The sequence below is a fragment of the Podarcis cretensis genome (assembly GCF_951804945.1).
Source record: "Podarcis cretensis genome assembly, chromosome: 7".
Classification (NCBI taxonomy): domain Eukaryota; kingdom Metazoa; phylum Chordata; class Lepidosauria; order Squamata; family Lacertidae; genus Podarcis; species Podarcis cretensis.
This window is the reverse complement of record NC_137176.1, coordinates 38124757-38147858: the sequence shown is the minus strand read 5'-3', so window position 1 is coordinate 38147858 and position 23102 is coordinate 38124757. Positions and strand designations below refer to the sequence as shown.

Below are 23102 nucleotides of genomic sequence, written 5' to 3'. Positions count from 1 at the left end.
TCCTCTCTACCAGACAACCCACACTGTCATGATGCATGCTTTCATTCATTTTTCTTTAAAAACCTGTGCACAAGCATCTGCTAAACCAGTCTCCAGTCTGCTGGAGGTCTGAGGCAATTCGGGAACAATATAATGATGCAAACTTCCCTTTGATGTTGTTTGGACAGAGGTTCACTGGTGGCAATTCTGTGATGTTCAGGTGGTTTCTGATGAACTCCTGTCCCAGACAATTCTAACTAAGATGCAGGAGGCTGAAACTCATTTTGATGGTTTAACTCCAAATTAGAGAGGCATTTCTGTAGCCATGTCTTCTCCTCTGCCCAAACCTAGGGTTGCCATACGTCCAGAATTTCCCAGACATATCCTGAATACTGCAGTCGGCAGCAGTGTCAAATGTCTGGGAAAATCCGGGTACATGGCAGCCCATGCTGGCAGTGCCGTTGTTGTCTATCTTCCATTTTTAAAAAATGGATTTTATTTTTCTTGTTTTTCCCATAAAGCTCAACAACTTGGTCTGTATTTTCAACCCTACCAAACCTCTTGTTCACCTACTGTAATAAGCAGGACTTGATCTCTAATCCACAGCAGGAGGAACAGAGGTGGGTTTAAAAAGACTGAAAAGAAACAGGTGGAAGAAGCCACAACTGCTGAGTGTCCCACCTTTCCTGGGATTAGACCACCACTCTGGGTTATGACCTGACAAGCCAAGTGCAAGGTATCCTATTTCTTGACTCTGGTCGCAGTCCTTGCGGAAGAGCCAATTCCTTTGGTTCAATCAGTGCTGCAGTTTCACTAAAATAGTGAAGTAATGGCCCAGGCTGAACTTGGGATGAGGTACGCAGGATAGCCAATTTTGTGCTTAATCTAACTACAACTCCCATCATCCTTGTCCATTGGCCATGCTAGATGAGGCTGATGGGGGTTGTAGTCCAACAGAGGGCACAGGGTAGCTTACCCCTGCCTTGTGATCCCAACCTTTGTAGCCTTGATGCTGTTTTATTGTAATCAATGGGCAAAACAGTTTTATTGTAAGTCTATTCTGACTTAAACAGTGATGGGTGGCAGGCAGCGAGAAAACTATCCTTTGTTCCAATATCTTTTCCTTTTCTTGCTAACAAAGATCTTAGTCTACACAGTGTGGTGTAGTGGTTAAGAGCAGTAGTCTTGTAATCTGGGGAACCGGGTTCGCGTCTCCGCTCCTCCACATGCAGCTGCTGGGTGACCTTGGGCTAGTCACACTTCTTTGAAGTCTCTCAGCCCCACTCACCTGCAGAGTGTTTGTTGTGGGGGAGGAAGGGAAAGGAGAATGTTAGCCATTTTGAGACTCCTTCGGGTAGTGATAAAGCGGGATATCAAATCCAAACTACTACTACTACTACTACAATCTCTATTGAATAAAACATTAATTACCGTATTTAGGTGACCACTCCACCCCAGCTTTTTATTTTCAAACTTGAATTAATCTTACAAAGCTGTTCTCCCTTCCCCCTTCCATCTCCAAAGCACATCTGAAATTTAAATGTTGTTCCACCCTTGGGTCAGACATTAGTTTGGACGGGTGCTGCTGCTTTTTGGATAAACAATATAATGCAAAATAACAGCAGGGGAGAAGCAGCATGGGTTCAGGAATGAAGCAAAAACAGAGTCCAATAAAAATGATTTTGCATTTCCAAGAGTATTAATAATAAACACGCTACCTCTTCAAATCACAGTTTTGAAAAGCACAGTCAGAAGTCATTAAGTGGTAATTAATTCTATTGAATGGAAGAAGAAAAAAACATAAAGTCCTTCTTCCCTGAATAGTAATCATTGGTGAATTTGATGAGGGTAGCTACTGGATTTCTGAAGTTCCTTTTGACTAGCTTGAAGCAAATGGTATAACTCAGAAAGAGAATGTGAAGAATGGCTCTGATGATGGCCAGTGTCCTTGGTGCTGGCTTCTGCACAATCCTGCACTGCCTTCTGTAACTGCAGCTGCAGGGGAAAGGAGATAGCAGATCCCATGAAGTTGGGAGAAAACCAGGGCCGGAATATTTTTTCACAGATGACCTATGGAAAGGGAGAGAGAGAAGCAGTAATTCACACACAAGATCTTTTAGTCCCATCCAACTTTAAGGTTAAGATCTTCATGCAAAATATATTTTGCTGATGTGACTAGATTATTGTTAAGTCATATAATTTATCTAAGTTCAGTAATAAGTTCTAATGTTTTTGGCTCTTTGGAAGCAGGAAACCTGCACTCTCTGGTTGATTAAACCAACTGCAAACTATAGGGCACTCTGTCATCTTACTTGCAAAAGGAGTGTATATGCTCTCTCCTGGCATTTAAGGAATGCATGAAGACGACTTCCGGAGGCGGCGCGAACGGCAATGGCGGTCCTCTTCCTTCTGTGAAGAGGAAGCTCCGTGGGAAACGGGTCGTCCGCTACGGCGAAGCGGAGACCCACGTCGGAAACCCACAGGCAGCAAAAGCCTGTGGTCTCGGGACCCGGCGGGCGCCAGAAGCAACCCCTGAAACGTTGAAGGAACCCCGTAAGGGGCTCCGGAGCGGGGAGGGGGTAGCGGCGCTGTGGTTCGTTTCGCAAGCTACGGAGTGAAGCCGCGCTGCTGCTGCCGGTGAGCGCTGACCTCTTTTCCTGAAACTTCTGATTTGGAAAAGCAACAATCCGTGAGTAAAGAGGACTTTACAAAATTTGAGACTAAAAATTATTGAATTTGGCTGAAAGCGGAGCGACGTAAAACAGGAAGTCCGTCTTCCGCTGTCACTGAACTTCAAAGCAAAGAGCTGGAGGAGTGGAGGCAAAGAAAGAATTTTTTAACCTAATCGATCTGAGCAACCGCTGAACTTTCTTGTAAGCAAAACAAGGACTTTAAGCACTTGATTTTATGCTCTTTACTTGCATCGTGATACCTTTCTTCTATTGGAAATATAATTTGAGTAAGAAACCCAGGTTCTGGAGCTGCCTGAGTAACTGAGCTGTCAGTCTGCAGATTTGGTTACTTTGAATTAAAAATTGCAACAATCTGAGGGAGTTTGGACTTGCTACTTTGAAGCATCATTTGAAATACCAGTTTGCACTGTTTGAAACAATGTGGCTGTTAATACTAACTCTGCTTAAAACCTGCTATTGAAGGTTCCTGGACTTTAAACTTGATTTTAGCAATTTTACCAGAATTGATCTCTTCCCTAAAGACATTTTAAGCTCCCCCTAGAGGATTCGGGATTTACAGCAGTGACATTATTTTACTTTCCTTTCCCGGCCTCCTGTTTGACTGTTACCATCTGGGCTGTTGTTTTCTCATGGGAACAACTCAGCTTGACCTTGACTTTTAGATAACTCTGGAATGAGTGGCGCAAGAAAAAAGGGACCAAAAACTAGACAAACAACTTTAACAACTTTAACCGCAGCCTCTCAGGCACGCAGATCATCTGTACCTACTCTGCCTTCAGAAGAAGAAGCTGCTTCTCGGCCACAAGCAGGGGAGGGAGAAACTGAGCAATTACAACTGTAAGATATGGCCTCAGGAGCAACTGCTTCTATTTTAGAGAAAATCTACGAAAAACTGGAATCTTTGGACAAGAGAGTAGAATCTCTGGATAAGAAAGCTGATGAGCAAACAGCTAAAATTGATCAAAACACAGAATGTTTAAATAGATTAACTGGACAAGTATCACAGAACGTACAAGCAATTGGAGAACTGACGGAGGCCACGGCAGAAAATCGGAAATTGGCTGAGGATACTAGCCAAAGACTGGGAAATTTGGAACAAGAGGTAAGACCACTCAGTAAACAAGTAGGTGAACACCAGACCTACCTTTCCATGATAGAACTGCGGAACCGGGAGAGTAACCTTTGGATAAGGTCGATACCAGAAGCGGAAGAAGGCAACTTAGCTGAGTTCCTGACTAAAGAGTTTTAGTTGTAACAATATGTTAAAAGTAAGTAAAAATGTATCAGTTTTAGACCCCTAAGTAGTAGCAGTTGCCAGCACATTATTCTGTTCATCTCTACATAGTTACCGTGGTACCCTGGAACTTGAACGGGTTGGCTCCCGAACAAATAAGTTCCTGAACGCTGCAAAGCTGGAAGTGTTTCGGTTTGCAAATGTTTTTCGGAAGCCGAATGTCCGACGCAGCTTCCGCTTGAATGCAGGAAGCTCCTGCAGCCAATCGGAAGCCACCCCTTGGTTTTCGAATGGTTTTAGGAATTAAACAGACTCCTGGAATGGATTAAGTTTGAGAACCAAGGTACTATTGTACATCCTTATTTCCAACATCATGATATATTGTTATATTGTGACGCTTAGCAGATGACATATCACAATGCTGAAAACTAGATATTGCCCAGCTTTACTATGATGAGTGAAAGGGACTTAGAAGGACTTGACAAGTGATGCAATGCCATTACAATGTGAGATTTCCTACCCTCCATGCAACACCTTTGGCTACTGTTGGAAGTTAGCTATCTTGACAAAGCAGTGACACTGCATCAATGTGGTATCACTTGATGTTACGGCAGTAAGCAAAATTTGCCATGGGGGTGCCATTTTTGGCAGCAACCCTGTACCAGCCATGGAACGCTGCCACTTTAGATGTCACTCATCTTCACTGAAACACACTCTGCTTGAGGTGATGATGCGGCAAGATGCGAAACTCTGCCTGCGTTGATTACATCTGTGAAAGCTTATTCATCCATGGAAGCTACTGCTTGGAGCTGCAGTCAGCGAGTGGTGTGCATGCATGTGTGAATAAGTCCTTAAGTGACAGTCACTCGCAGCATCATTTATTTTAAACTTGCACTTTCATGGGTATTTTAAAGTCAAGACATGCATCCAGTAAGGGAGACAAATAAGCCCGTAGCCACTCACTTGGAGGTTGTTATTGGCTCTCTCTGCTCCACATTTTCTGCTCCTCAGGTCACACTTTGAAAAGCAATCAAAAAAATTACAGTCTTCATCGCCCGTGCAGTTCTGCTCAAGGATGTCTCTCATTTTCGGTTCAAAGAAAGCCATGTCTACGTCAATAGCCACCACCTGCAAACCAGAATAATGCATTCAAGGGTGACAACAGTCCGTGCAAATTGCCACTTTTCTGCTCTCGTTGTTCCTGAGCCCTAAAGACTGCTGATTCAAGCATTCCGAGATGAATGCAAGAGAAAATTAGAAATTACACGTGGAAGAGCTTTCGCTGATTAGCTCTGCAACACCAAGGCTTGAAACAGAATTGCATGAGTAACAGACAACTTTGGCGTGAAAGGAGGGGAAGTTCTTTTTGGAGATCCCTGCGAAAATGGCAGCCTCGGAAAAAGGTAGGTCAATTCTCCTTCACAAGGGGAGTGGTTCCTGTGATGACATAAATTCTGTTCCATTTGTTCTAGCAAGCCCCACCCTCAGAGGCATAACAGCAGCAGTCCAATAGGAAGCTGACCCTTCCCATAGCCCAGCGGTAGTGCACATCATTTGCATACAGAAGGTCTCAGGTTCAGTCTCTGATATTCCTATTTAAAAGGATCAGAAAGACCTCTCCCTAAGGCCTGGAGTTCTGCTGTCAGCCAGAGGAGACCAAATAAGAGGCTTAGCTCAGTGGGCAAATAGCCTGACCTTGTATAAAAGAACTTCCTGTGTTCAGGTGACCAAATGGCCCACCCATTGTGTGCAATTAGGTAATTTTAGATGCTGGACTTAGTGGACGTACAGCCACCCCCCTTGAGACAATAATACAGTATTTGCTTCCAATTGTGGTGATTTCTCTCCTTCTCTTCCCCTCTGGCTCCTACTGTTCCATGCTTTACATCTGCTACATTCCTAACACATTAGAGCAAAAACGTTAAAATAAAGCTTGGCAATCATGAAAAAATAAAAATAAAGTCAGCATCTGATCAAGTGCAGAGTTTCATGTTATAAATTCATTCATTTACTGTGGCTGCAGCTATTGTTTGTTTGCCTAGGGGTGTTTGTCTGTGAATCTATTTCCACTGTCCCCATGACAACTATGGGTGGGTTTTTAACTTTCTTTTTCTAGTGCATCTATAGCACAGACCTCATCCTTTTGGTCTTCTGGAGTCACCACCATGCCACCAGGTAAACTTAGAGTTTTGGTCATTTTCAACTTATTAAGATAAAATATTTTCATTCCTTCTATGAAAAAATGAAATTGCTTCATGAACTGCTCCATTACGTCTGTTTTTCAAGTATTTAACCTATTTCTGAGATGCTACATTCTCCATTGTCAGTAGCATCAACTGCTGAGGATTCCCCAAGTCCAGATACTCTCCATCGCTGTGGAGCAACAACAAGAAAACCATTTAAAATCCAAATAAGTAAGCTATTTCCACCCTCTAGATTAGCAAAGGTTTGTGCTGAGATTTTATGTATAGTCCACCTTTCCTCCAAGGAGCTCAAAGCAGAATACCCTTTGACCCCATTTTTTATTACCAACCTTGTGAGGGATATTAGGAAGGAGAACCTGTGAGTGGCCCAGGAATACGCTGTGAGAGCTGAGTGGGAACCTGAATTTAACATCCCCTAATAAACACATACCCACATCAGTGCTGCTCTTCTGAACTGGGATAATTGTAAAGCAGGGATATAGGAGAACTCTGGTCCTCCATATGCTCTTAGACTTGGAACTCCCATCAGCCGCAGCCAGCTTGGCCAATGGTCAGGGATGATGGGAGCTGTAGACTAACAACGTCTAGAGGGCCAAGGGTTCCTCACCTGTTTTAATGCTTTAGAAATGTAGACAACTGCAACTTGCTGAGGTGGAGCTACTGCTGAACTGTGAGCCTCATCAACCCAAGTCTTTTGACAATGTGTGTGTGAGTGTGCGCTTGCAAACAATAGAAGGAATAAGGGCTCTGCTTTGGAGAGACTATGCCAGGTATCAAGGGCCGGGATAGCCATCCCTCACAAAATTGATATTAACGTTTTGTTCTGCGCACATCTTTCTTGGTTTTAAAAGGGGAGAAAAAGATTAAAATTTGTCCAGAATACACCACAAACTGCAAATAGATTGAGAAGGTTGGAATCCTTCAGTTCAGCTGGTTGGAGGGGTAGTGGTGATGTTTGTTATGACTTTGTTCTGAGGGTTTCAGGGGCATACCTGGCACTCGGCCAGCACAGCAAGGTTTGCCGCAAAATCCTGTTGCCCCTCAGCCAGCAGATTTTCAGTATAGGATTACACCCTTAAAGCAAAAGGAGTTGATAATAGTGCTTCTAATGATATTTGCCTGCCAACTTCATGTTCATTCTGTGGATAATGTGAACTGTGAATTCTAGTCTCCAAGCTGTCAGTACAACACTTTCTACAGTGGACACTCTTTTCACTTGAAAAACAACAACATTTAAAGTAGTGGGGAGTGAGAGAAGAAAAGGCAGCTTTCAAACCCACAGTTGTCTGAGTGACGGGGTGAAAGTACTGAACTTGAAATGGCCCTCTCATTTTCTGAGCAGACCTCAGCTCAAAGCGTTTTTGGAAGACTTATTGGAAAGCTTTAGAAGACTGACACACCCTGGGGCCTTTCACAAGTTCATGCAGGCAATATCAGAAACATATCTAGTATGTAGCATTCTGCAGCTTGCTCTAACTTCATCGAGCTCCTAATTTTTTAAGTGGGTCCACTGATAAAAAAAAATTCCAGCTACTGGGTTTTGTTTGGTGGATTGTTATTAGGCACAAAACTGGGCCAGATCTTCTTAATGTGCGTGCCCTGCCTTTTATTTTCCGTATGTGAGGTAGCCTGGCTGAAACTCAGCTTTATACAGGCTGCCGAAGAAAAGAAATAGAATATACCAGTCATTCCATTAGTTTACACACAGAAGACTCATGCTGGCAGACTAGCCAAGCATGGGGCCGCCTCAGGGCCAATTTGTGTGCCGAAAAGCAGTCAACAAAAGACACACACAACAAAGATGCAACAAGGAAGTCATCAGTAGTTTGGTATTAGTCCCAGGAGGTGTATCCAGAAATCAAGAGTGATCTCTACATGTTTGCCCTCCAACTGCAAATCCTGATGTATATTAGATTAATGCAAATGGCGAGGCATTGGCACTTGCTGGAATAAGTTATACGTTTTTCATGAGACTGGTTGCTTTCCCACACTATTCTTCGGGACTTTTTTGGCAGCGCTATCAAGCCTAACTTCACCACCACTCATTTCCCTTTGAATAAGCTTGAGATGCGATGGCACCAAAGCTGACATTTGCCCTATGACTCAGGGACAGACTCAGACACGGACCTACAAAGCAATGAATCACAGTCTGGGTCCAATCAATAGGACTATACCAGCAACACAACCAGCACAGCATGGAGCAGGAGGCAGTCATTGGCTACCACCACTAATTGGTGGCCAGCGAACTAACAGTTCTGACTTGAAGAGGGGCATGACAGGGTGGGCAGGCAGGGGGCAGAACTGACAGCACCATGTAGGCATGGCGTTGGTGAATAGCTAGCAGTTCCCTATGGGTGAAGGATGCTGTTGTAATCTGATCAGGTAGAAGAGATCCTCAAACGAATGAAGTGGCACTATATAGTGACAGTGCTGAATCTGATTTAACATATGGTAAGCAGAGCTTTTTAAAAAACAAAATCTCTTTCACTTAATAATTCACACTTTTTTTGCTGCTTCCCACCCATTCCCTAGCTTCTAATTACATACCTGAACAAACACAAAAATAAATTGGAGAGTAAAAACACACCTATGCCTTTAAATCACCACACGCTTAACCTTTGGCACAGCACGTTCTAGTGCAAAGTTCTTTGTGCATACTTAATAAATACTGGCTCTGCTGGCAGCCGTGTTAATGAACATATTCTACTTTCACTCTACAGGAGGAAATTAATTTGCTCCAAGTTAAACTGAGAGTATGATTTGAAGAGCCTTCTATAGAAGGCTCCATCTTCACAAAAATATAAGCTGAGGGCCAGTATTGAATTGGATTTCTATTCACCAAAGGCTCACAATGGATCAAATCAATAACAAAATTTCTCAAAGCATCCTCTGTCCCCGATCTCGATGTTGTATGTCAGCTATAAGCCAGCAGACTTCTAGAAGATGCTCAAGGCAAGTACTTGACTCTCCAAGATATGGAAGTTCTAGCCATTTTGTAGCTAAAACAGCACCAGCTAGATGGAGATCTCAGCTTGGGAACCTGGAAATTAGCAGAAGTACACACACACACACACACAAATCTTCAGGGGGAAAACACTAAAGAACAGGGAGGGAAAACAAATCAAGTGTGCTCAGTGACCATAGGACACTAAGTCTCTGTTGGGAAAAATAGAGTGGAGGAAGAGAATATCCCGGGAAAGGCTAGAACTCTGAACAGGAATACTTCACACTGCAACATTTTGTTGCAAGTCCCACTTGTTCTATATGTTATTTGATTTTTGGTACATAGCTCGTATGGTCAAAAAACATCTTGTTCTGTTGTTCAGAACATATTGTTGCAAAAGAGGCAGTTTTTCAAGAATGCAGGACCCACTTGCAGAAGGCAAGTGATTTCCGACAACAAAATAGGTGATAGATTCATCAAGTCAGTCATTGGCTCATATCCACACCATTCATTTAAAGTATATGGTTTTCCTTCAAGAATCCTGGGAACTGTAGTTTATCCTCCCAGAGCTGCAATTCCCAGCACCCTTAAACTACAATTCCCATAGTTGTTTTTTTTTGTGGGGGGGGAGAACCCATGTGCTTTAAATGAATGGTATGAATGTTTCTGAGCAGACAAATTTCCAAGGCCAGTCAACATTTGGGAACACTTGTGTGACACAGGGCTCTGCATATGGGATATCAATGGAGAAGAAGACCTCCTTTGGTTATGAGTTGCATGCTACATGTACCCAAACCACAGTAATGACATTGAGGTCCTCACTTACCGTCAGATCACTTCGGATGGCGAAGTTTTCCGGCTTGATGTCACAGAGATGAAGCCGGTGAGAAAAGTCATTGTCAAAATGTTTTACCATATCCAGAAAGCTGATGGCAATTTCGGTGATGGCCTTAGCCTTGCTTTTAATCCCAGAAAAGGAAACGCCGACCGCATCTTCCACAGAAAAGAGTGTTTTGTGCCAGGTATGCCCAGCGGTCAGGTACTCCACAGCATAGAAGTGGCCACAGGAGCCAATGACCCTTAGGATATGTTTACTGAAGTCTTGCAGCACACTGAAGTAAATATATTCTTCTTGTTGGAGTAGGGACCACATGCTAGCCAGCTGCGCTTTCCAGTGTGGGCCCCTCCCCTTCGTCCACAAAGGCACCACAGTGTTATTAGGAAGTTCTAGACCCAGAACATTCTTGATCTCCAAAGCGACCATCAGGAGGAGCTCTGCCTCTGGAATACCCTGCGGTTCCATTTCCTCCAGAAAGCCAAGGTGGTGGTAGCTAGAGAAGATTTCATTTTTGGATTTCAGAATCACTGGGCGGCCTCTCCAGTCAGCTTGGATGACCTTCTTACCTCTGTCGTAATAAAGGCAGCGCTTGTATATCAACTTCTGTGCCACACACAAGTCTTCACAAAGGTCTCCTGTCAAGGCTCCTTTTCTATAGTCAAGGCACTGGAGAAACGTGGAGAGAAAGAAAGAATCAATTGACAGCAGAAAGCCACCATTTCCAGTCACATCAAGAGTAGGGGAAGAGGACATATCCCTGCAGGAGCTTTACATACTCAAGTTCTCCATGACACAGACAAAAGTAACACACAGCAAAGGTGTCAGGAAAGTCTGATGGAGATGTTTGCCCATGTTTGCTGTTCCATCTTTCCTGCAGACCTGACAGGTCATAAACTCCCAGGAAACTCTTGCTAGCTGTTGTTTCGAGGGTAGCAAGCTCATAAACAGACAGCCCACAAAGGTCAGTAAATTGTATCTCATGTTGTTTAAGCTCTGTACTTTTGCTCTAAGGGTTCCCTCTAGATGGCCCATTTATTGAGCATTCATCCCGATTTGCTTACACAAAGTCTGTGTATTGGTTAATTTATATCCGAATTTCATTGAGCATTCATTCTGATAGGCTGACATCTGCCCCTTAGCCATTCATTCAACCCAACTTTTTCCAATGCATTTCCCTGTCACTTTCCTACATGCAGTTCTAGTATGCACTTGAATCCCTCCCACAAAATACTGTCAGGAGACACCCTAAGTTCAGGTTCCTTTGGATCCTATGCCAAGGGTGAGTTTGGTCTGTACTTTTGGAAACATTTTTCTCCTTCTCTCTGCCACATGTGTAAAGAAACATAAAAATGTGCCTCGTTGTTTTGGGCCTGGTGCCTTTGCTGTACACCCACATGGTGGTTGAGGATTCAGATAATCATAGAGAGCAATATGAAGCCTGTTGCTTCAAAACACAGACACATCCACTTTTTTTTGCCACACATAAAACTGGCTGCCAGAAAGCCTAAAATTTTACACAATGATTAAAAGCAGTGATAAAGATAAACAGCTGTAAGGCATTATGATACGGGTTTTCTTATGGCGGTGGAGAAACTTGCTATGAAAACATTTTGTGGGACCAACTGAAATGCATGGGGAGTTGTGACCACACAGAATTCAGGGCTACAATCTGCCTCTGTACATCCTAAAATGTGACGGCATTAGAGCAATTGTTATCTGCCAAGCTGAAAATATGCAGGGTCTTGTAAAACGAAACAAAAACCACATGCTTGTTGTACAACAAAGCTGGGCAGTCTCTTAATCAAGACCTGCTGGTAAGTCCACTGACAAAAGGTATGATGGGACATATTTGTGTGGTTTGCAAATTCTGCAGTTCATGACCAAAGAGACAAAAAAGAAATCAGGACTCTATAGTTATGTGGTCATCTCAAATGCACCAAAATAAATAAATAAACAGGATTTCCCCTGCCAGTCCCTTCCTCCAGCCATAATTGTTTCCATCCCTCTGTTTCTAGGAGTATAAGCAATCTGCATAACTGTGTCCATTCAGACCTTCCAGAAGTGCAGCTGCAAAGTCTATTCCAGGCAACTCTCTGGAGGAGAAGATGACCGACGTGGGCTAGGGTGGAAGATGAAGAAAATCAGACAGCCAGTTAGTGGCTTGATACCAACTTCTGCGTTAATTTCCCCTCCACACACCCCATTCTTCAGGCCAGGAATTTCCCACAATATATTTTCACATGAGAGAATGTTGGACCCCAGAAAATGCAAGCCCCGCGAGGCTCTCTCATATTTCTCCTGCCAGTTCATCCCATTCCCAGGTCTCTGCCAGCTTACATTCTATTGGCTATGGACTCTGCATGCGAGGGATGGAGAGAGCAAAATCTGGAGCAGTTCCAAATGGCACAGGTTACGTACAGAATATAAGGGTAGAATCCAGCACAGGGTTCACAAAACATTCTGCCAGTGCAAGGATTTCTGCTTGTGCAATGGAATGCTCTCCCCCTGTGCAACCCCTAAATCTGTTCTAGGGGTTCCCCCAACGCTCTGGAGCAGAGGGTGCAGGGCACTTGCAGGGGAAGGGAGAGGGAATCCCATTGTGCAAGCGGAAATCCTTGTGCTGAAGGGATACAGGAGCTGAATACTGCCCCGTGTTTTTATATTTATCATACGCCAAGTTGCCTCAGCTCATCTCCAACAATGGCGATGGTGTGTCAGCTTTTATGCCTCACCACCCCCTTCCACACACAGCACATAGAAATGCTGCCTTCACACAAAAGCCTCCCAGATACAAGTTTGGAAGCAAACTCTGCATGCTCCTATGAGAGAGCCAATAGTTCCAACAGTGCTATGGAGGAACTGTATCAGTTATCTTTAAACCAGTGTTTCCTAACTGGGGGCCATATGGTCCCCTGACCGCTTGCCCCCGATACAGTGGTACCTTGGGTTACATATGCTTCAGGTTACATACGCTTCAGGTTACAGACTCCGCTAACCCAGAAATAGTACCTCAGGTTAAGAACTTTGCTTCAGGATGAGAACAGAAATCGTGCTCCAGCGGCGTGGCGGCAACAGGAGGCCCCATTAGCTAAAGTGGTGCTTCAGGTTAAGTACTGTTTCAGGTTAAGAACGGACCTCCGGAACAAATTAAGTACATAACCAGAGGTACCACTGTATTCCAAGGGGGCCACAGGTGAAAACTGCATAAATGGGGGGGGGGGGCATGGCATAAGACTAGGAGGCCACAGAGGAAAATGAGAAGTGAAGAAAACAGAAAAGTGACTGAGAACAAAAAACAGAAAAGTAGAGTGAACAGAGAAACAAGCATGCTTCTCAGTGGATGCAGTGCCATGCACCCTCTGTGGCAACGTCACTTCTGCTTCCTTCTCTCTCCCACTTCCACACCCTACTGCTGCATGCACTAAGCTGCCTGCATCTTGTTTGTCCCAGGCAAGGTGTATGGCTGCAGCAATGTTAGTTATGAGGGTGTGCTGTTTCTTCATGCGAGCACTACTTCGAAAGGAGGTACGTAGCTGCATGCAAGAGTTACTCAGCCTCATGCGGAACCGCCTTAACAAAATGGACAGAGGTGATCTTCAGTTATCCCTCACACAATAGAACCAGATATAAAAAAAGCTTGTTCCTGGTCAACAAGCACAAGGGTCCCATTGGTCGAGAAATTCTTAAAAGTATATATTTTAAATGTAATTGTATTTTGTATGAATTATATTCTATTCTATATTCTATTTACAAACAAAACATTTAAGTAGCTACCTTTCTACCGGTAGGACAGGGGGTGGGCCACAGGAAGGAAATGAGGTCAGAAGGGAGCTACAGTGAGAAACACTGCTTTATACCATTTCCTGAGTCCTCCTGGGAGCCACAAATAGTAGAGTAGAACTTGTTGCGTGCTCTGCCGAGTTTCTCCCCTGGGTGAAATATTCTTCCTGATAACCAGATCAGTCAGTTATATCTTGAAGAGAACACCACCCACCACCAGTGGCGGCAATGCCCCAAGTTTTCTAAATTTGGGATCAGCCTTGCTACCATCGTCGCAAAATAGCAAGTAAATGGCTACAATGTGATTGGTTACTTGAATACCAACTTTTGTAAATTAACTGATATTCCTTTTCCTTGCTTGGGTTGCTCGAATATACTTTTAACTGGCCATCATAATGCTCTGTAGTAGGTTTGTAGCACCTCTTAATCCTGACCTTCAACACCTGTGATATGCATACTTTCAGGACCCAGCCTTTTTTCTTTTTTTGAGATTGTGTATGTGTGTGTTTTAATTGTGTTTTGAAACTGAGTTTTAAATCATTGTAACCCACCTTGGGTTCCAAAGAGCAAGAATGTGGATTAGAGTTGGGGTCCCTTCCAACTCTACAGTTCTAAAAGGGGGAGGAAGGCTGAACATAATGTTGCTTGGCACTTCCACAAAACCCTGATGTCCACCAATTCCACCATACCTCCCACCGTAGCCCTGCATCCCATGCTGTTTTGTGGAGGCTTCTTCAGCCATCAGGGCTGAATTGGCAACAAAATAAGTGTCCAACTTTGGAAGTGCTTTCAAGCAGCACGAAGTCCTCACGGGATACAACCCAAAGCAGCTTGTCTTGAACGCCTGGCATGTTGGTTTTATCAAACACCTGTGAGCTCAGATATTATTTTCCTTCTTCATCTCCACCTCTCCCCCATCCCCACCACCGACAATCATTTGAAATGTTATATCCATCCATTATATCTAGGGCATATCAAATCGCTATGCGTCCCAGCCCTTTTCAGAGAGAAATTTGCATACTTTACTCATCTCCAGAGCCAAGTTCTCCTAAGGTCACGAAAGCCTGTAGCTCAACCAAATGGATGTGAGTACCGCAGCACATGCCATTGTAAAAGCTATCTTACTTACGCCTGCAAAGACTTCTGTGTGCAGAGACTCGAAAAACTGCATTTAAATAGTAGCACTGATTTTGCCTGAAGCCATTCACTAATGCAAGCAGTACGACATGACAGATGGAAGTAAATTCGAGAATATCCGTTTTATAGCCAATCGCTAAAGCAATCAATTTCCCTTTTATATATTTGTAAGAGCTGGTGCTCCCTTGGCATCTCCCCCTGTGGTGTTGCTGGACTACAATTCCCATCATCCCTAACCATTGGCCATGCTGGCTGCGGCTGATGGGAGTTAGAGTCCAACAACATCTGGAGGGTTCCCCAACCTCTACTTGTGAAAGAGGAAGCTTCCAGGGAGCCTGCTTATTTGCACAAATTTTCCCTCCCTTTCTAGTGCAATCATCTAGTCACTTTTCTAACTGCAAAACCTATAATAAAAGTGATGGGAAACTGCACTGCAAAGGGTGGGATAACTCTCACTGGCTGTGTGGCCTCCATGCGAACATATCAGGAAGAATCTCAATAAACATCTAGTGTCAGTCATATAACCACCGCATAAGTTTGATGTGGACATATCAGCATAAATGCTCAATAAACAACAGATCCGAAAGCTTCCCAGCGATCGCAAAGAGTCAGGAGTAAACAACAAAGCTCTCTTAAAGAAATCATGCAACCACTCTGAGGACTAGACTTCAAACACACAAGGTTAGTTTCCCATGGATTAATTGGGAACCAATTAAATTGGTCTGTTAGAATGTAAGACAAATTAGTTCAGGGATAGGGACTCTGTGGCCTTCCAGATGTGGTTGGACTCCATCAGCTCCAGCCAGCAAAGTCAGGGATGAGAGGGAATTTACTCCAACGACAACTAGAGAGCTACAGGCACCCCCCAACCCCACCAAATTAGTTTATTTGGAGTTAATAGAACTGAATTGGCTTAAATCCTAGTGCAGCACTCTGGCTTATCTGGTTTGTGGATGAGGCTGCAAATAACTTTTCTGCTTCTGGAATCCAAGTTAGGACACAGGCCAAAGGGAATAATGCAGATGTGATTCCCAAAGCTATGTCAGATACCTCCAAATTGTTTTGGAGCTCTAGCAGAGCTCTGGAGGAAATGGAAAATATTCTGTGAAAATATTCTGTATCTCAGAGGTATCCAGCACTGCAGCTGCCTGCCACGGAGAAGGGATAGAAAGAATTCATCCTCTTGCTCTTTCCAAGAAGTTGGCAAGGCTGCAGAAGCACATAATTTGTCTTCGTTTATTATACACAACACAGGAAAATTTATAGTCATCAATAGCTTGCTACCGTAATAGATTATTTAATTTCCATTAGGCTTCCTTTCCCATTTGACAAAAGCCCTTTGCAAATAAAGGAATTTGGCCTGTTATTTAACCCTCTATGCTCATCTTGTAAAGCTGAGAGACAATCCCTTACACAATATTTTGGTCCGAAAATGTTTGTAAGTCACAGCTCAAACACAATACTTCACCTCGACACACAGGTGCTCTGGTTTAATCTGGGTGTAGACTGGGCAGAGAGGGCATTTTATAGGCTGCATCAGATTTCCAGCAAGAAATTATTTTGCCCCTTGTGCTGTTTATTATATTATATGCTCAGGAAGAATGCACTATGCAGCTGAAAGCTAGGAAAACATTGGAATAACTTTCCTACTTTCTAGATATGTGTTGTCGCACAGACAAAACAGAGCAAACCTTCCTCCAGCTATCTTAAAATAATAAATCCTCTTATTTTATCAGGGGAAGTTAATGCATATGGACTGCAGATGTTCGAGCTGAGCAGCCTAATGCCCACCTACACAGTTGCCTTGAAAACTCACTAGAAAATACAAATTGCCTTCCCCCCGTCTGCTTTTACTGCGTTTTATCAGCTAGACCTGGCAGCTGAATGCTCTGTCTTCTTTAATTGACAGTAACTGCTGCCTCAAAGGTGTAAGATGCAGTCACAGTGGCAAATGCTTTGCAAGCAGCAGACGATTCCCTTAATCAGCAGCCTGGCTTGTTTCCCTCACGCCCCCCCACCCTCCTCAAAGCACAGGCAAAACTCCATCAGCATGGGCTGCTCGTCTCCTAGTGCTTTTCATGCCAATACTTTCACAAATCTCCAATTCATGACATCAAGGATTCATTGGCTCCCATTAGTCTTTACTCAAAAGCATGATCCTTTATCATCTACGGGCCACCAACCCAGAATTGGCTATATAATCTATTAACTATGGTATGGCACAGTGGAGGTAAGGGAATGGCATAGCACCTTGTGGCATAACATGGTGACAGCATCTTACATGTTTCCCCCGATTTTTTAAAATTAAGCAGTGAATGTGGAACAAGCTATTCCCTAGAACAATTGCCGCCAAGAATACTATGCTACTGGCACTACAAAATTATGAAAACGTAACCTAGCAGTTCGAAAGCACGTCAAAGTGCAAGTAGATAAATAGGTAAGGTAAACGGCGTTTCCGTGTGCTGCTCTGGTTCGCCAGAAGCGGCTTAGTCATGCTGGCCACATGACCCGGAAGCTGTACACCGGCTCCCTTGGCCAATAAAGCGAGATGAGCGCCGCAACCCAAGAGTCAGCCACGACTGGACCTAATGGTCAGGGGTCCCTTTACCTTTACCTTTAAGTTACAGATAGGTAGCCGTGTTGGTCTGCCATAGTCAAAACAAAATAAAAGAAAAAAATTCCTTCCAGTAGCACCTTAAAGACCAACTAAGTTAGTTCTAGGTATGAGCTTTCGTGTGCATGCACACTTGGTATCTGAAGAAGTGTGCATGCACACGAAAGCTCATACCTAGAACTAACTTAGTTGGTCTTTAAGGTGCTACTGGAAGGAATTTTTTTCTTTTATTTTGTCTTTACCTTTAACCCAGCCAAACCAAAGGATTGTATCCAACTAAGCAGACCCACTGGGTGGAATTAAATATCACACTATGGGAGGGTTTCCCAAACTTGGGTCTCCAGCTGTTTTTGGTCTACAATTCCAAAAAAACCCCACTGGTCCTGCTAGCTAGGGATGATGGGAGTTGTAGTCCAAAAACAGCTGGAGAATCAAGTTTGGGAAGCCCTGCACTAAGGCAACTGTTTCATTGGCACATGCATTTCTGCATGCCAGGTGGAGCAATCTCCCTTCCCTGTTCTGTGTCCTGTTCTGGAGGTTGTCCTGACCCTCCCAAAGAGATTTTGGGGAGGGCAACATGGGTAAAGGTTGCATAGGGAAGGAGGAGTCCGGCTGCCCTGGTGGGACTTGTGCTGGCTTCTGGGAGCACAAGACTTCAGTTCAATGCAGCTCACTAAAATTAATGAACCTAAGTTACTCATGTCCATTAATCTCAAGGGGTCTGATCTAAACAGGGCTAACACTGGATATAACCCAAAGTATTTTTATATCCAATTTATTTCAATGGGATTTATAAGTGCTTAACTCTGGGCCAAGCTACACATTATGTTTATTGTGTCGATGCAATTAACACGATCCTATTAATCGCTTCATTATAGTTCCTCTTGCCTAACATGGCCTAACACAGCCCATCTTGCCATCCTCAGACATTTTGCAGCATCCAGAACCAAATTCCAGGCTTCCTTCAAGGGCAGCCCCATGTAGAGTGAATTGCAGCAATCTACCTGAAGGGGAGGGGAATGACTAACAAAGCGATCCTATACATATCTAGAAGCAAGTCCTCTTGAGTGCAACTGGACTTACTACAAATGGAATAATGCAACTGAATCGTAAGGTATGAATGTCTGAGGTTAGGTCTGATTTTTTCAGAAACAAGTACAATTGGAGGCTCAGATACCATTGGCAGAAAGCAGTCCTGAACTCGGCTGTCTCACGGACATGCATAAGCAAGGATGGATCCAAGAAAAATCCAAGAGAAAATTTTGTTGCATTAGCTTTATTGGAAAGGTGGGGATTATTCCCCCCCCCCCACTTTTCTCCAACATTTGGTACATAGTTGATGTACCAAATGGTTGGCTGCACAGAAAGTTCATGTGTCTCAGTCTCTACCAAAATTCATAGCTCCTTTGAAAACTGAGTGTGCCATTTTAATCGTGAGAGACACCTTTAATGCAGACCACCTTGATAAAGGAACAGATTTTAGATAATGTGTGCCCTTGTATCGTTTCGTGTCTCACCACTTCCGGACTGCATTTATACATTCAATCCTTGGTACTGTACTTGACACACAACGGATAGGTTTATAAAAAGCACTTCTGAATGTCAATTGAACACTGAATGTCAATAGAACACTGCAATTTGAAGCACACCTTCTTCAAAGAAAGTCACACTGAACTAAGTTTGACTTACTTCTTAGTAGAAATGCATGGGATTACACTGTTAGTATTACAACATCTAACAAAATTAATAAAGTTTATTTAGATGTATAGGTGTATATAGGATTTTTGTTTTTGTTTTGCATTCACGTTATGCTTGCCAATTGCATATAATCCAGGAGTTCTGGATTTTCTGGCAGCATGTGGAGATGTCCTCCTTCCCCACCACTGAGTTGTAACAATCAGCTCCTAACATCTGGAACCAAGTTATTCTCAAACAAAAATCATGAAAAACTCCAGGCACCTCTCATTTTACAAATTAAGCACTTGTATCCACAGTAAGTATCCAGAGTGCTCGAAATTCTTGCAAAAACATTAGGCTTTCCACCCACTTTATTAATCCCCCTCATGGTCTTTTATCCATCCACACTCCTGTTTCACTCTTAGTCTTCTGTTAAATCAATGCCTACAGCTTATCCCATGATCACTTATTCAGAAGTGAAGTCTTACTAAGTTCAATTGGCCTTGAGCTCCATCTTTCCCCCAAGCAATAGAGAAGTGGCATGATGTAGCGGATAGAGTGTTGGACTATAAACATAGGAAGCTGCTTTATACCAGATTGAATCATTGCTCCATGTAGTTCCATATTGTCTATTTGGAACTGCTCTCTATGGTTTCAGGGCTCATTCTTAGTCTCACCTGGAGATTGAACCTTGGACCTTCTGGATACAAAGCAGTTGCTCTGCCACTGAGCTGCGCCCCTTCCCCGAGAGGCAGGCAGGTTCATATTTCTATTAAACTAGGATGTTTAAGCATAAAACTGTCTAATCTGCCTTGCTGGGTTAATGCAAGGATAAAAAAGAGAGCAGAGAACCACACAAGCCATCTTGGAAGACAGGAAATAAATGCCGCAAAGCAATCTATAAGGCACATGGGTCAGAACATCCAGAAAATGTCATGGGGGAATGTTTAATTCTGACATCTTTGATCCAACCTGGCCTTTTGCTGCTGCTGCCCACCAGGACTCAACCTCCTTCCCATGATGTCTACTAGCCCGCCTGGCTCTGAAATAGGATTCATCCAGAGGTGGGATCTGGTGCATCTACAGGCTCAGCCACCCCTATTTTGTCTGAGATTTCCTCTGCTTGCCCCATGACTTTGAGGCACAGGTCCGAGGGGGCCATTTCTCATCCTGCCGCTTTCTCTGGGTAAACCTGCCATTCAAGGCTGAATTGGAACAAACTGGTTCTCTGCTGGTTGACGTTTGTTCCAAATCTTGGACCAGAAAAGAAGTGTGGCCGAGCCTTATGTCATTTTCGGCAGTGGAGTCAATGAAGGTTGGTCAGTTTGGGCCAAGGAGGCCCTGCCCAAGCCAACCGGGTCTGCCCTCACCTGCCTGCCTTCTTAGTTAGCAACCAGTCCAGGGAGTGGCCCTGCCTGTCAGCTTCCTCTCCCTCCTGAGTCCCAGTAGAATTCAGCAGGGAGAAGGATAGGGGCAAACCGAGAACTGCCTCTGCCACTATGCCTATGGTGGGATTCCTCGCCTTCCTCTCCACCACGCTCACCAGTCTGCCGGCTTCCTGGCCTCAGATAGTAAGGCATTGCTGCCGGTAGGGCGGGTGCTGTCATGAGGCCAAGGAGGCAGCGCCCAGGGCGCACACTTTAGGGGGGCACATTTTTATACAGATCAGTTTTTGTTCTATCCAAGGGGGCCAACTTGAATAAAATGTTGAGGAGGGAAGCAGGTAAGCCCTGCACAATTGGGCAATTGTAGTTAGCTTCCCCCCCGCCCGGGGTGTGTGCTTTGTCTGTGCGAGTAGTTGGGCTCGCCTAGGGCGCAAAACAGCCTGGCCCCGACTACGGGTCTCTCCTGCTCGGTCTGAAGGGGGCTCCCCTGGACTTCGCCCTCGGGCCACCCTCCCCTTCTCCCCTCCGCAGCCGTCCCCGGCCACCTACCAGCCTGGCCAGGATCCTGTGGCTCTGCTCGTCGGTGCAGCGCCCGGAGAGGAGGACGCCGCCGCGCGCTAAGAAGAAGAAGACGCCCCCTGCCGCCCCGCACGCCGCCCAGAAGAGGCAGAAGGCGGCGGAGCAGCGCCTGCCCAGCCTGGCTCTCAGCAGGCGCTTCCAGGCGGGCATGCCTTGCACACTCCGTCCGCCCGCCCGTCCGGGCTGCTGCTGCTGCTGCTGCAGGGGATTCCCGCCTTAGCCCGTGCAGCAGACAGGAGAGTCCCGGCGATCCATCAGCGACGCTTGCGCTCCCCGGGCTGCCTCCCTGCTTCCTGCGAAGTCTCCAGCGCGACCTGACCGCCCGCTCGGCTTGCAACGTGCAGCCAAGAGCCAAGCGCACGGGCGGAGCGCGGCGGGCGCGTCTGGTGGCGGGCGCCTCCCGCGGCGCGCGTCTGACCTCCGGGGAAGCCGCGCTCCTCGCTTGCTTCCCAGCGCGCCGCCTCGCAGTCGCCCGCGGCCACCAGTCGTCGTCGTCGGCGCAGCAGCAGCAGCAGCCGCGCTGCCTTTCGAGGGGAAGCCACGTAGGTCCGCCTCCCTTTTGTCTGCCGCGTCCCTCGGACGGGAGCTGCGCGGCTCCCCTCCTCGCCCGCCCGGCAAACTTTCGCCGACGCGGAGGAAGCCCGCGAGGAGGGAGAGGCAGGCAGAGCGCGCTTCCTCCCGCAGCGCTGTTCCTTTCAAAATCGAGATGGTTGATGGGCACTTTGAAAGGAGCGACTCCAGAATGCTCTCCTTTTTCGAAGGTGCACATGCAAGTCGGTCCTATTCAGTTATTCATTGGGGACTTTGACGCCCCCATATAAGCTTTCCGTTATAAGCTATATTTTAGTAGTATATACTAATTTACTTACATATTCAAATGAGATGTGCGTCGTAAATTAAATGAAAAGCCATATTACAAAGACGAGGATACAAAGGGGATGGATGGGCATTGCCATTTAAAGGTGTGCTTGTGCGGAATCACGTGATCAATTATGCAGGGCGGGGCATACCTCCTCCCCATATTTAATTCAAGTTGGCACCCCTACAAGGATATAACTTTACCTCCCTCTTGCCTTTCTATGGTCCTCCTTCACTTTTATCTCCTTCCTTGACTTGATGACCCTTGTTGTCCCTCCCAGCTCTACAATTCTCTGACTCCTCCCTTCCTGCCACTCTCTCCCTTCTCCTCCATGATCTGATCTTAATTAATTTCCTATCTTAACACCTGCAAACCATAGATGGTTGCAAGCTTGTCAGTATAATTTGTCCTTTATGGGGAAGAAATGCTGGCATTGCTGTACTGTATCTTGTTCAAACAAGCCAAAGGGCATATTAGGCTGTCTTCACAAATGAGAGGTTTCGAGAAGGTTATCAAAGTGCGGGGGGGGGGGCGGGGGTAGTTGCCGAAGGAATTTCAAATTCATTGTACATCCTATAGAGCCAATGTAAGTTTTCCACTTGAATTATAGGCTTGGGAAATGAAAAGGGCAACAACAGCCTTGGAATTACAGAAGCATAAACTGATAATCCCAGAATATTACGATTGGTTGCATACATGGCAACCACGCCGGCTCACTAATATCAATATCACTTATTCTACAGATATTCTCTGGCCACAGTATCCAGGATACTACTGCCTGCATGCTGCTGTTACTAGTGCAACATCTACTCTGAATGCAAAGGAGGTGACACGTCAAATAGGTCACATAGACAGCTCCTGGTCAACAAAATTCCATTAATTGTAGCACAATCTTACATACGGTTACTCAGAAGTATGTCCTATATTCAAAGAGGCTTACTCTCATGTAACTGTGGGTAAAATTCAGAGAGTTACACTCTTCCTTCCCTTCCAAGAGCTTGGAGGAGCTTACATAGGAACAGCCTACAGAATCACACCTCCTAGTATCAGTAGATGACAGTGCCTTCCAGCCATGCTCTGGACTTCCATCTTTATCAAGTTATTTAGGCATTAATCCCCATTCCAGTGACAGCAAGCACTATCCAGCTATGACTGAGTTCATGCCATACATGTATGTAC

The 23102-nt window shown here is 44.9% G+C and overlaps 1 protein-coding gene across 1 annotated transcript; it reads right to left on the bottom strand.

Annotated features, from left to right (window-relative positions):
- Nucleotides 1–1420: 1420 nt before the first annotated feature.
- DIPK1C (divergent protein kinase domain 1C) lies at nt 1421–21443 on the bottom strand. Its single transcript, XM_079982972.1, has 4 exons — nt 21035–21443; nt 9881–10558; nt 4870–5034; nt 1421–2049 (listed from the first exon to the last, which is right to left on the bottom strand). Exons 1-4 carry the CDS (start codon nt 21212–21214, stop codon nt 1807–1809), a joined length of 1266 nt encoding a protein of 421 aa, XP_079839098.1. The 5' UTR covers nt 21215–21443; the 3' UTR covers nt 1421–1806.
- Between the last annotated feature and the right edge of the window lie 1659 nt (nt 21444–23102).